The sequence below is a fragment of the Typopeltis vanoorti genome, chromosome 22 (genome assembly GCF_054136105.1).
Source record: "Typopeltis vanoorti isolate ZY-2024b chromosome 22, IOZ_Tvanoo_1.0, whole genome shotgun sequence".
Taxonomy (NCBI): domain Eukaryota; kingdom Metazoa; phylum Arthropoda; class Arachnida; order Uropygi; family Thelyphonidae; genus Typopeltis; species Typopeltis vanoorti.
In genome coordinates, this window is record NC_143570.1 from 8418087 (window position 1) to 8433454 (window position 15368).

The 15368-nt window shown below is 34.3% G+C and overlaps 1 protein-coding gene across 3 annotated transcripts in view; it reads left to right on the plus strand.

Annotated features, from left to right (window-relative positions):
• The window catches only part of boca (LDLR chaperone boca), a 60523-nt gene that overhangs the window by 37620 nt on the left and 7535 nt on the right, over positions 1–15368 (plus strand). Inside the window, exons 5-6 of one of the 3 annotated variants that reach the window (XR_016550233.1) lie at positions 2471–2570; positions 13222–13345. Coding sequence is in view for 2 of the 3 variants with exons in the window: in XM_090411966.1 (XP_090268092.1) it covers positions 2471–2539 (69 nt within the window). In the remaining variant the exon portion in view is untranslated. Of the gene's footprint in view, positions 1–2470; positions 2571–13221; positions 13715–15368 lie in introns of those variants that run through there. The other 2 variants (XM_090411966.1, XM_090411967.1) reach the window with 2 other exon arrangements.

A 15368-nucleotide genomic window follows, 5' to 3' on the forward strand; every position in this document is an offset into this window, starting at 1 on the left:
CTCTCATGATATGTTCCTATATAACTTATCATGTTCGTTTTTACATGGTTTTCCTAGGGAGATTGCAATTAAAGAAATGTCAAAGTAATAATCTTGTATTTGTAATAATTTAACCATGAGCCTTTGTTAAAATAAGGTGGCACATGATTTCATTATGTAATGCTGTTAACTTGTGTCCATATATGGCAGTTTCAAAAGACGTGCAAAGTATGATGTCATCGTGGTTGAATGTCAACATTTGACCATATAAGGAAGTTTCGAGAGATGCACGCATGTGTCCAACAGAAGTCCGGGCCTATATAAGGTGAGACATCGAGAAGGACTTTGTCTTAGGTTTCTCATTCTTCTCTCACCTGGGTCTGCCGGTATCACTGTCTCAGGATTTTCACCTTCTCTTACCTGGGTCCACACCACGTGAGGTCCGTTGTTGGTAATCAAAAGAGAAGCATTGTATGTCTTGGAGTTTTCACCTTCTCTTACTTGGATCCACCACCACGAGAAGTATTGTGTCGATTGTCCTGCTAGAAAAGAGCTGCACGTTGCTGCCATGTTAATTGGTCCTAAAAGGCATAGAATAATCGATGACTTGGACAAAGAAGAAATTTGGCGGGAAATCAAGAATGAGCCAGCAGAAGTAAAGATGGACAAACAGGAGCATGTTCGTGTAAAAGGCAGTGTTGAACGAGACTTGTAAGTACTTATGTATGTGATAATTCTGAACAAGAATGTACATTAAGTGTGTCTGTTTAAGGTACAATAAGATAATGTGTAAATCGATATTGAAATAAGTTACTCCAGGTATGCTTTATTGTCAGTTTGTGTATATGGTAGGACAATCTACATTATGATTTAGCTTTAAGGAAATAAATTAGAACTAAGTTTGAATTAGGAAGAATTGAAAATAACAAAGAATTGTAATAAGCCGTGTATATGTTAATGTGAATCAGACTGTAAATATTCTTTTTTTTAATTAAATGGCTTGTGAACAACACATTGGACTGATTCTGTCAATGCACTATCCTGAAAATTTTGAACCTGCATAAGATAAAGTTTAAGTATAATCAAGCCACAACTAATTAAAAGTAAAGATTAACATAAGTGGGGAATGCTAACAATATCTGCTTTGTCTTTGGTTAAAAATGTTATCTCGCACTCAATACATGGTCTGACTGGTGCAGTTGTAAAACAAATATTTAAGTTAAGGGATATTATATCCCATATTGTTTCTTAGCCGAATAAGAAACTCAGAGTTTCATGCCGAATATAGAAACTATATAAAGTTCGGTGAGTCCAAGCGTAAGCAAATACCTGGATAGTGCAGCACCTGATCCATTAGGTAGTGCAAGCTGAGGCAACTCATAATATCCCTTAACTTAAATAAGTTTGTCGCCGAATTGAAGCCTTTGGCTTTTCATATAATTAGTAATTTATTAGGACACCTTCTTGGCAATTCTCATAAAAGGGATGTAAGTTCTGTTCGCTACAAACTTGGTATTAAATAGGTCTACCTACTCACTGATGAGACCTCAAAAAAGGTTGAAACCGGTCTGGGTAGTGACCTTCTCTCATAATGTTGAACAATAATACAGCTCCTAGGAGCTAAGTTCACATTATGGATAAATATCAAGAATAGTGATTGGAGCTTGCTCCACCCTTTCTATGAGTTGCCTCAGCTTGAACTACCTAATGGATCAGGTGCTGCACTATCCAGGTATTTGCTTACGCTTGGACTCACCGAACTTTATATAGTTTCTATATTCGGCATGAAACTCTTTGAGTTTCTTATTTGGCTAAGAAACAATATGGGATATAATATCCCTTAACTTAAATAAGTTCATGTCGCCGAATTGAAGCCTTTGGTTCTTCATATAATTAGTAAAACAAATAAATTTGTTATAAGATTATAAGATCTAGTAGAAGTAAATAAATGGCAGCAGTTGTTAGTTAAGGCATTCGACCATTTACACGAGGCTTAAGTAAAAGTAACATAAAAGGCAAACAAGGGTGGGGAAATATGTAAGAGAAATACAGAGCATTATAACAGTTAAGCTTGTGTGCAGTTAAGAAAGGAGAACTAGATTTTTCTCTCTCACAGAACCATGAGTGAATAGAACAGTTTGCCTGTTAAAGTGGTGAATGCATGCATCTTCAGGTGTCTTTTCACATTTCATGGTTTTGAAAGCTTTTTTTTTTTTCTATCTCAAGTACTCCTGATTGCATTCATCTTGAATATTTTCTAACACTGTTCTCCTATGTTTCAGTTAAGTAAGTAGTTATGCCAAATATATAGAAGATTTTTAGTTTCAATTTGATTTTCTTTAATATCAAAAATAGTATACATTTTTATTTATAATTACTCATCCATATATATATGGATTGTTTATTTATTTATTTTTATCATATTGTCATTCTTATATTTTTTAAAAAAATATAAGATTTATTTTAAGGCATTTTTTTTTATGTAAAACAGGAAGCAAGTGATATGACCAATCAAAAACCAGAGAAACATAGTAAAAAGTCAAAACATGAAGAACTATAGGTGTGTATGTACATATGTATATATAGAAAAGGTAAGATTGGCATGTTTAACTTGTATTTGTAATATTTTTGTTTGTACTTAATACGTGTTATATGCTTTCATAATGTAAATTTTCATGGCAGACTGCATATGATAATGATAACTGAACTATTTTATTGTAATATTGCGTTTAATCAGACTGATGTGTTACTTTATCATTGTAACTTTTTTGAAAGTAATGAGGTAATTCACCAAATAAGATATAAAAAGATTCAAACAAAAGCAATTAAAAATCATTGAGAAATGTAATGAATTGAACTATTTTTTTGTGTTCTGTGTTGGTATTGGCTCTCTCTCACACAGTAATCAGTATCGTTGGAATAATTGAAGTCGAAGGTGTCACAGGATCTAATTAGTGATTTTCAGAGGGCTTGTAAAATCAATTTTATATAAGGATACTATGCAAACAAATGACTTCTAAATTTTTTGAAACAACACATTAGTCAGTATGCTGCTGCAAACAATTTTAGATAATAGCTATGTTGTGTCGGAAAAAGTGCTGATTCACTATTGGTGAGTCATCCTTTTTCTGACCCAACATACGGTAATGATTAGAGATAAGGATATATACTTATGCCTCCAGAAGAAAAGCTAAAAAGATAGTGTACATATGCTCACTCAGAAGTATGTCTAACTATCTTTAGTTGTAGATATTAAGTGATTTTGAGAAGCCCATAATTAAAATTGATAATGTCTGTGTAAAAATTAACAAGGGAAAATTATGTATCAGTACTGAAATGTTGTTATTAAATGTATATAAGATGATATATGTATTAGAGCTATGTCAAAAACAGTCGGAGTTGCGGTGACCAATCGGCCGCCGCTATGAGCATGACGTAGTTGTTGAGAGAGGGTGCTCGCATCTACAATATAAGGTCCAGCGCGAGATTCAATCGCTTTCTTGTTTTCTGTTCCTGTGTTCCTGATCCAATTCCTGGATAGCTGTGGAAGCCTACTGCCGGTGCCCCGGTTACTGTACGTGCCGTGCCACCAGCAGTCAAAGAAGGAATGAGGTCGGAATTCCAGTAAAGAGCCGTTGGTTAGTTATGCCAACGTGTAGTCAGCGAAAGGTGAACCTTTCGAAGAAAATAGAAGTAAGTCACAGATGCCATGAGGATACGTGTTGAGAAAACGCGGAAGTATAATCAAGGAAGTCTCAGCAACTCCGTGAAAAAGACGAGAATAGTAATGTACAAGTTTTCATACTCATTTTGAATAATAACCAAAGAAGGAATAGGAACCAGGGATTTAAGGAGCTCCACACAATTAACTTTCATATAGTACCTAAAGGACTGTTTTCAGACTAATCTGTCTATGTCTAGTAAGCTAATGCCACTCTAAGCTTATGCTGAGAAAGGAACCAAACCTTCGAACTGTTTATTTTTGGAAGAAACATTTGTGATATTATGTTAGAAATTAGTTTGAATATTAATTAACTTTGGGGAATACGTCTGATATGCTCTACATAAAGATTGTATATAACTACGTGCATGTAATGTTTTTATATGTGGGAACTAAGTAACTCTGTGCAAATTAACCGAGTCTGAACATAGTAATACAAAAGAAAGTGTGGGACTGTTAGAATAAATTTAGGAGTAGATATTTTGGATATCCTAACATAAAAGGGGGAGGGGGAGTTCAGACTCCTTAGTATTAAAATTACTATTTGAAGTATATATATGTTAGTATTTTAAAATAAATGTATTTCTTTAACCCAAGGGTCATGAGTCTGTCGTTTTCTGAGATTTGAATTACCACTTATTAAATTTTCGGACCTGCACGAGTAAGGGGGAATCCATTGCCATAAGAAAAAGGGGGAGGGGCATGACTGCAAATCACGTGATCCCTTTAATATTTTGAGTTGTTTAATTGCGTATCAGAATTCAGTTGCCGGCTGGTGCAGTCGTTTTAAACAAATATAAATTTGTCGGCAACGGAATAGCTGATGTCTTAAAGTAATAGATAACAAGAAACAGCAGAATAAATATAACTAAAAGGGAAGAGCAAAGACATAACAAGTTGTAATGCTGGCAATTAGACCTGATTTTTCTTGTCTTCTATGGGTTATATCAGTATATTATAGTCTGGTCTACAATTTTTTATAATTATGAAAGCATTTGGACTAGTTAATAAGCTACTTTGTTGTCTAGTCCCCATAATAAAGATGCACTGTGAATAGAAATACCACTTTTGAATGTTAATATTTTTATTTTGTGTGTAATAACTTGTAGGTGCTTTCTTGTGATACCTATCAGGGATAAATTGATGAAATAAATAAAATATCAACACCTATCTTTTTGCATTCATGCCATAGAAAACATAGTGCTCTTTTCATTTTTTATTGTTGATGATAGCAAAGTTTTGGTCAGGGTGATGGAAAGCTTTTGTTTGAGATAACTAGTGGTTGCTTGTATACTCTCAAATCTATACCATGTACTTTTCTTCATAGGAACATTGAGCCTGTAAGTCACCAGTGTTCCTATGGCTGCCAATTTGACATTTTCATTTAAAAATGAATGAATGGGAGAGAGTTGGAAAAGTTCAGTTATGTTAGGAGGATACAGATTCCTTATGTGGCCAAGGGTTTCTTCTGCAGGAGCACATATGATAGGAAGACTTCTGATCCCCAATTTTTATTATTTTTTTTTTAAAATCATATCGGATCTCTTCTTTATGTAAGAAGAGATGACGCCTTCTCTTCTACTTCTAAATATATAGATAAAAGCTTGGTTAAGTATTTTAATGGCAGCTAACTCAGAACTAATTCCATACACAGCAGGCCAAATTGCACGTTAAATTGATGACTATGACTAAATAGAATTTTCAATTTGGTTATTGTGTACTACATACCTAAAACTGAAACTTTATATTACCTATCTAAAATTGATACTACTAGTACTGATAGATCAAAAGATCATATTGAATCAAATCATTGAAAACAACTGAACTTATCAAATGAATAAAAAAAAAATGAACTTAAATGGCGTACCAACCTGGTAAGAAGAATTTAAAAAAGCAACTAAAATCATGCCACCCCTGATTGCTAACTTTCCAAAGACTGAGGTGCCTCCTTATCTAAAGATAGGGAGGCAAACCAGTTTGGCATACTGTTGAAAGTTTTTTACCTTGGATTTATTATACGCTAAAGATACTAAGAAATTATATGCTTGATTTTAATCCTTTACTCAAGGAAGCAAACAATGTTTTGTGCATGAAATATATTCACATCTGAGCTACTTGTATATAGAGGCTAATGACTTCACATCACTTGCCTTGGTATGTATCCCATAATGGGAAGGGTTACTACCCAGACCAGTTTCGACCTTTATTGACATCTCATCAGTGAGAGCCAGACCAGGGAGAGATATTAAGGTTGACATAATGCAGAAGTCATAAATATCTCATATACAAGCAGCCAAAGGTGCTTGACCTTATTAATAAAAATCTCTGGATGAGAGAAAGATGTTGAAAGTTTTTCACCTTAGGTTTATTATATATTAAAGATACCAAGAAGTTATATACTTGGTTTTAATCCTTTACCCAAGGAAGCAAAACAGTGTTTTGCATGTGAAATATATTCACGTCCAAACTACTTGTATATAGAGGCTAATGACTTCACATCACTTGCCTTCATATGTATCCCATAATGCAAAGCACACTCCCTTTCGGAAGTGTAAAATGCTATGCATAGTGGGAAGGACCACTACTCAGCCAGTTTTGACCTTTATTGAGGTCTCATTAGTGGGAGCCAGGATGAGCACCTTTTCGCTACTTGTATTGAGATATTAATCACTTCCGCATTACTTCCCCCCCCCCATAGTTAATTTTTACAAGGAAGACTTTGAGCAATGAGTTCTAGATTCAACAAGCCTTGCCCATAGTCTGATTCAGATGTGTTGATGATATTTTTGCCATTTGGCCCCACGGCCGCAAAACATTAACTATATTTATAACATAAAATATATTCCAAAGCCACCTGAACAAAGAACACAAAAGTATCCAATTTACCATCGAGACTGAAAACAATAACTCTTCCTTTTCTAAGCACATTTGTCAGACTTCTTCCTTCACAGTCTACTGCAAACCTACACATATAGGCCAATACATACCAAACAATTCATACCACCATCCAACACAAAAACTGGAGGTCATCAGCATAGAGTCCTCCATTATTAGCCAAACATTTATAAAAAATGGCTACAACAAAAAAAAGGTCACAAGATCCTCCACGATAATACCATTAAAAGGAAAAACGATTACAAGAACGTCATAGCCTATCATACATAGGAATATCAGAAAAAATAGAACACTAAAGCAACCTTCAAACCTCCTGTAAAATTAAAAAGTATACTCAACTCATCCAAAGATCCCTTTCCCTACCTTGTCCACCCAGGGGTTTACAAAATTCAGTGTACCTGCAACCTAGCCTACACAGGGCACACCATCTCAATAATAAAAGACAAACATAAACAGCATGTTAAATTCCTCCACTATGGAAAAACGGGCCTCTCACACTGTGCACTTCAAACATGTCACAGAATCAACTGGAAAGGCACCAAGCCCCTACTCCAAACCAAAACCTGGTGTTGACAGTTCAAGGAAGCTTGATACTGAAACATCATCTGAATCTAAACAAGAATGATGGATTAGTAATTTTAAGAATCTGGAGGACCCATCTGCAACCTACATAGAATCCAGAACCCCAACACAAGAAAAACATAATATAAGAGGACTGCAGAGATGTGTTAATGTAGTTCTGTTATAAAACTATTTAGAGAATTTTTTTTCTCTATGATCTGTATATTATTATATTCATATGGATATAAAAGAAATATTTTATTAATTTATATATATGTTTGTATATATTTTATTTATTATTATTTTTTCACCATAGGTCAAGCTAGGGTAAATGATTAACAAAGCACATAGATTTATCTTCCTTTTGTGTAGTGTCATGTAGCTTGTGTCCTGTACATATGCACATTTTCCTGATGATGACCTCGATACAGAGTTTGAAATGTTAAATGTTATTTTCTTAATTATAAATAAAGTAATTAATTCAAACATCTAAGATATCGTTATCCTCAGTTTTCATGTCATCTTTATCATCTTTGATTCCTTTGACAGTACTCTTTCCTCCTTTCTAAGCCTTTTCACTAGTCTCCAAAGCACTTTGCCACCTTCTTGATGGCAAAGAATAAAAAAATACAATAAGTGGTAAATATGAACCATAACTAAAACCGAACATGTAGGAACCGTTACACACATACACACACAAACCAGAAATGCATAGAGCGAAGAAGCTGGCATGGGTCAGTCATTGTTCAGTAGATATGCATGGTAGCTGGCAGAAAAGTTAGTCAGATGCATGGAAAGATCTAATAAGTGACTTCCAGATATCACATGAAATCATTCCTTGGTTTTTGTTGAGTGTGCCGTGTGAGTGGATAACCATTCCACTCGCACGGCACACTCAACAAAAGCCTCTTTATTGTAGCAGACACTGAAGTTGTATTCTATGTAAAGCATGGAGCTCTTATCCCATTCAGTATTGTGGTGAGTGTAGGAGAAGGGGAAAGCTAGGCCTGAGCTGTCTTCTATCTATCCCAATGGCTTTAACAGGCCTTTAAGGCCCACAACCTTCCAAGCATGCTTGGATTTCGTAACCGAAATACGAGGATAGAATGGTCACTCCTATGCCTCAAGGTATTCTTGGCTGTATCCCTGTGTGTTCACAGGGCCGGTTTGCCTGCTTGCAGGATGAAAAACACCAGATAAACTGGTGGGAAAAAACCCTACTGCCCGCGCCCAAGACCGGCTAACTTGGCTATGGCTGAGGAAGATCCTTCAGCTCCTCACATCTCCGACGGGAATCGAACCTAGGACACTCCTTCCCCAGGCATGTGGTTGTGAAGCGCAAAGCCACTAGGCTAACTGCGCAGACCTGAGCTGTCTTCACTGTTGTTATTAATGTCTCCAATATGCTCTTTTTGTCTAATATCCAAACTTCTAGATGTTTGCCTTATTTAAGAAAGGACACAAGAAAATGGAATATTGTAAACTCCAGGATATTTGTTGAAAGGGTTGTGGTCGTAACCGAACTCGTATAATCACAATACACTTGAAAGCCACTCTTATGCCATGAGATTTCAGGAGATAGACGATTTTAAGAGAAAGTCTACCAATATAAGGAATGGAAATCAAAGCTATGTAGCAAATGTCTGGAATCTTGTGGAGCAGCAGTAGACAATATTTTTGTGGTTGTTTAACAGTCTTTCAAGGTAATTAATTCAAACATCTAAGATATCGTTATCCTCAGTTTTCATGTCATCTTTGTACCATTTTCTTAGATTTTGTTTTTGTACCATAACATTTCTTTTTGTTTTGTACCATAACATCGTTTTCATGTAATCTTTGTACCATTTTCTTAGAATATCCATTGCTCATCAATAGTTGGAGAAGAGAATGTAATTTTTTTAGTGGTTCTTCATTTCCTGTAATAGAGATTGCCCTTTTTCCCATGTATGTATAATTGCCTAATTTTTGTAATATATGGTGCAATGAAGAGAAATGTAGGCAATGACCTACAGGAGTGGTCTTATGGTATATGCTAAGAGAGAGGCCTCCTTCTGTTTTTTTTTTTAAATTAAAACATTTAGGTAAGGTAATTTTTCTTCATTCAAGTTCTAAAGTGAATTTCATTTTATGATGGAAGGAGTTAATAGATGAAAGAAAATAATGTAACTGCCACACTGTGTTTCCAGATTATCGATATTTGTGAACAAAGATACAATATCTTGACTAGCTAGAATGTCTGTTGTAAGATAGAAATTTCTCCTAGTTTTTCTACAAAGTGATGCAAACTTTTGATGTCTGATGTGCTACTTCAGAAGATTAGCCAGATGTTTTGATAACAGATAAGTAGGTGAGCATGATACAATAAGCCAAAGATGACATTCTTGTAATCGTTTTTCCTTTTAATGGTATTATTGTGGAGGATCTTGTGAACTTTTTTTTTGTTATAGCCATTTTTTATAAATGTTTGGCTAATAATGGAGGACTCTATGCTGATGACCTCCAATTTTTGTTTGAAGATTAGTTTTGCGTATCTTGGGCGTTCCATATAATTGTGGAGTTAAAGGGTGCATAGATTTCATTATTTTTTTTAAGATCCGTAGGCCACATAGTTATGTTGCGTAAAAGGTTGTTAGTTTGTTTGTGGTTTGTCCAAGTAGGGTCATAATCTAATGGAGTGTAAGTAGAGGTATCAAAAAGTAAAAATGACATTTTAGACATATAATCAGTTGTATCCATGATAACAGTTGAATTACCTTTATCAGCCTTAAGTACCATATGTTTGTTCTTCTTTAAATTTGAAAGATCTCTTTTTTCTGAGGAATTAATGTTCTTTTTAGGAGGAGGGAGAAGGATAGCAATTTTCAATCAAATGTCATTTGTGATAGGTTGACGTAGAAAAGGGCCTTTTCTATGTTGCAAATAATATCTATTTTAGAAATGTGCTCTGTGTGACAGCAAATTTATGATTAGAAATGTTATAGTACTTTTTCATCAGGTAAGGTAACTTTCAGGATGAAAATTTTCCACTCACAAGGTACACTCAACAGAAAACCAAGAATAATTTTACTTGATATTTGGAAGTCACTTATTAGATCTTTCCACACATCAGACTTTAACTTTCTGTAAACTATCTTGCATACCTACAGAACAATGACTGAGCTGTGTCAGCTTCTTACACTCCACATGCTCATTTGTTTTTTTTACTTTTGTGTAACAGTTCCTACATGTTTAGCTATCTAATGGTTCATGTTTACTGCTTATTGTATTTTTTTTTGTTCTTCCTAACCCAGAAGAAGCCACTAACATGTGGTGAACCTAGTTGGTTTAACTATATTATCATGACATATTAAACCCAGTGTCACTTATCATTTATGTATTTAACTTGCTTTTGTATTTGTTTTGTTTAAAAACAGATACAAGATACATCATAAAATATTATTACCAGAATACAGAGATGGCAAGCTTTACACTTCTGCAACCCCCCCCTGCTGTGGGGATGCCCAAACAAACACAGAAGAAGAGTTGTTGAACAAACTGAAGAAAATCGAAGAAGAGAAAGTATAAAGATAAGGTAAAGAGACCTTAGAGTTATGGAGAGAGAATTAATTACCATAAGCAGTCTAATGGAAAGGACTCTTGAATATTGGATCTAGTAATAGCATCTGAAAATATACATAAATTAGGTGATTGTTTTTGCATCCAGTTGCAGATTGATCATACAGCTTCAAAGTAAGAGGTGGGAAATCATGTAAAAAGCTTTGAATGAAAAAGGGTATGTGTAGAACTGTAAGGCAACTTAAAGCAGTACCTTAGCATAAAAATCTGAATTGGTAGAGAGAAAGAAGCAGTTCATGGGAAACATGGCTGGGGTTACTTTAATTCTCTAAACATTGACTGGGTAGTGGTGAAAGCTCATGAGAAGAATGAAACCAAATTTATTGAGCTGTTGTGAGACAATTTCCTGTAGACAAACTCCAATGTAGAGAGTTAGATGTGATTATAATGTCAGAGGGGGGGTCAGTTAAAGATGTGACATTTCTGTGTTCTGCCCCCCAGTTGGTGATAGTGATTTTGCTGTGCTGACTTGGGAAGTGACTAAGTTTATGGATATGTGCAAAGTAGGATATTATGACCAAATGCATAAATGATGCAATGTCTGAATGTGGTACTAGAGTTTGAAGAATAAATAGGATAGGAGTGAAATGGATGGGCAAATCTTATTAAGCTAGAAATTCTTTAAAAAAAAAGATGTGGAAGGAATGCCACACACGCACATAACAATGTCAGTTATGAAAATTACAAGTAGGCCATAAACAGTTACACCTATTGTATGGAAATTTAAGTCTAAGGATGTAAAGAAAACTGGCTCTGCAAGCCAGAAGAATTCTATCATTATGCTGCAAGTAAAGAAATAATGAATGTAATTAAACGAGGACCAATTTTATTAAAATCTGCCAACTTGGTGTTGCAACACTGAGCTTACTGCTAACTTTTCACTGGATGAAGAAATTCAGAAGGAGGTACTAGAGTTGTTGCACAAACTGAATAAGAATTTGCCGGTGCTGATAGGATATTAGCATGGATGCTTAAAGTGCTCCTGCTGAATTGACCAGCAGATGAAATTCTTTCATTTTATGATGGATGTGGAGGGGAATCCATGCACCCAAGAAGGAGGCAGAAGCTAGATTTTTCTCTCATAGAGTGGTGTATCATTGGAATAGATTGCCTTTGGAGGTAGGGTGGATAAATTCAAGAAAAGGTATGACAGTGGTGATATGTGGCCTCCCTCAATGTGTCCAGACTTTCTGCAGGTTTCTCCTAATAATAATCATCCATGCCTGTTTTAATATAACTGAATTTCCCTTAAGGATAGCCATGCTACGAATGATACATAAATCTCTTAAGGTGTTCCTTCCTAAGGCTGTAACATTGCTTTTGGGTAGAACGAGCTTTCAATAGAGATGCAGTAAGCAATCTAATGTTCAAGGCATCTTTCATGAGATAAAAATTTAGTAACTTTTTTAACATTTGCCATTATGTCCATCTTGGGAATGTGATGTGGGATAATTGAAAATCCAAAACCTTTGCTCATAATTAAAGCTTCTGTTTGGTTGAGCATAGAATTAGAAAGATTTATATAACTACCAGGATTTGTATTTCTGTAGCTGGTCAGATTTCTTGGACACATGGTTTTTGCAACACTTGGTGTTTTTTTTAAATGTTTGCAGTCTCTGGTATTCCATAGATCTGGGATGGTGAAAGTGGCATGCATATAATAAGCTTTTCAGTCTGTAGAGAATAGTTCTAATAAGTAGTTTGTATTTGAGCCTGTAATAAGGCAAAACTGACTATCATAAATCCTCTTAGCTTTTATAGAAAGAACATTCATAATTACTTTTAGGAAATTTGGAATACTAGAATTGTCTCTATTTGGAAAGAGAGATCCTCTTGTATTTTGGTTTCTCAAACATATGTATACCTATTTTATTGTCTCCCAGTTTGAGAGTATACTTACTTGATGTGTTAACTACAAGAACATGTATGTCTTTTGGATTTATTACAGAAATTAGTGGAAAGTTTTATCTTCAAAAACTATGGCTTAGTGATGGGTTCACTGCTCTTGCCTCTCTCACCAATTTATTTATGGAGAAATTTGAGAATTAAGTCTTGGCACTAGCCATCCTAAAACCATATGGTTGGTAGTTATATATGGATGTTGTTTTCATCATCCGGAAAAATATGCTTTAAGGACACAGAAGAGATAAGAAAGGTATGGTTATTCTTGGTAGCTAAAGCGTTGTACCTTGACAAGTTAAAAGGCTTCAGCCACTTTAATTAAAACAGAGCATATTTTATATTCATTAATTCTTTCTAAATAAGTATATATATATATATATAACTATTTATTTTGCTGGATATAGGATCCACTCTGGATTTATAAGGTTTGTTAAATTATCCATTTATATTTCATACCTTTTGTTTCACTAAATTGAAAAAAAAAAAAAAAAAAGAAAAAAAAACCAAATATCAATAGTAATTTCTCTTTAATAATTTCACTATTTCAGAACTCTCCCTTTATGAAACATGAAAGCAGTAAACAGGTCTATAATAGGAGACAGTAACAGAAATGTTTGAAGTTTTAGAAGTTCTCAACCTTTTGCTATTGATATATTTTTCATATAACCCAAAGTAAGTTTTCATGAATAATAAATGTAAAGGAACATTCTGAATCATTCTGTATAGTCACTGTTATACATTTTTTTTCTAAATATTTTGAAAAATGTATATCTTTTGTATAAGTTTTCTTTATGAGGAAAGCATTGCTGTTATCATTAAGGATGCATTATCTTATCTAATAAAATTTTTATATTACTTTAGGTTTTCTAATAAAAACTTGCATACTTTGTGAAATATCAGTATCATAATGTCGTACAAAACAGCAGTTAGTCTTATCTGTTGTTTTTTAAATTGAAATGACTTCTCAGATTAATATAATATAATTACTTGGAAAAGAAAACTGGAAACATGGACTTTTCCTGAGCAAATCAGGTGGTGGTGGGGAACAAGAAAATATTGACTTATTACTACTTTTTTTTTTTTATAATCATATATTATTATTTGAAAAGACACCACCAAGATTTTAATTTTGAGGACCATTCATGAAATTAGTAGAAGACTTATTTTTAGTAGGGCAGAAGAATTTTGTTTTACTTAAAAATGTTAGTCTGGAATTATTCTTTTTTCACTTATCATATATATGTTTTGAAAGTTAGTAATTGATCAAACTGCTATGTATATCTGCCTTTCTTTGCTATTTTAAAATAAGAGTCCTGTTTACATAACATGCATTTCAAGACCCCTCACATAATTGAAAACTGCATTAAAAGAACAGGACTCTTCCCTTTCCTACTTGAAAGGTGTATGCTGTGGAAAATCTACAAATGATGCTTCAGTTTTTTTTTAGTTATTTATCAATTTAAGTAACTGATAAATTTAGTTATTTATCAGTTTAAGTACAAAAATCTTGCACATGATGTTGCTATCAGTTCAGCACATCAGTGTTAATATTATTAAGTTACACTAATAATGAATCCACAATGTGCACATTATAGGCCTCTAATTAAATTTATAGAACACTACCAAAATGAAGTCACATGAACACTGTGGTAGGCAGTGCTGCACAAGAGTAATGACAGAAAGGCTGAACTTTGGGCAAAGCACACAAGAACCACATGCACATAAGCCACTACCAAAATGAAGTCACATGAGCCAGTGGCACACTCAAGATTTAATCTTGGGAGGGGGGGACAAGTTGAGTAGATGATTTGAGAATGGACATTATGCATTGCATACGACCTATGACTGAACATCTGCAGTGATCGCAAATACATGAAACCCATTATCTCCTCTGGCCTGGCTCGGGCAAATGAAGTAGCTCTTGGTCTGCCTGAGCACTACCTCATTCGCCTTGCATTCACAGTGGCCGTGATTCCCAAGAGCTATAGGGTGTTCCCACCTTATGTGACCGCTAATTCATAAGTAGTATAGAAATAGAAGACATGATACAACATGAAAAGATTTTTGGAAATTTTTTTAGTGTTTTTTTCCTTTTTCTTTTTGGGGGGAGCAACACTTCAGATTACACTGATTTCATCAGCGTAATCTGAAGTGTTGATTTCCATGGCTGACTACCCCTCACCCTAAGTCTGAAGTTTGGTTGATTTCCATATCAAATTATAGAGATTTTTGTGCCTTTTGATTAGCTTCTTGTGCAACCTACAGTGATTTTGGGAAATGCAGTTTTTATACTAATGTCATGAATGGATCCTGATATACTTAAAATATGAGGTACTTTGTCCCGGTGCCTTCTGGCACACAGATGCAGCTACTCACAGCTATACCTGTTTTGTCCAAATGTGTTGATAGGAATATGCCTTATTTTTATACCTTATTTTAAAATCTAAAAAGGGCATTTCAGTACTTATTTGAAGAGAGTATATTAAAGGCAGTGTTAATATACAATATAAATTATGTAAGAAAATGTATGCTTATATAAATTTACTAACTCAATTTTCTGAAGGGTTTTTTTTTTTGAGAAAAGTTGATAAACTTGACAGTCTGATTTAGTTAATCATCTGTAATGTCATATAATACTGTTATATAGTTGATTTGTTTGATGTGATGATGGTTCAGGATGATAATCTGTTATGCT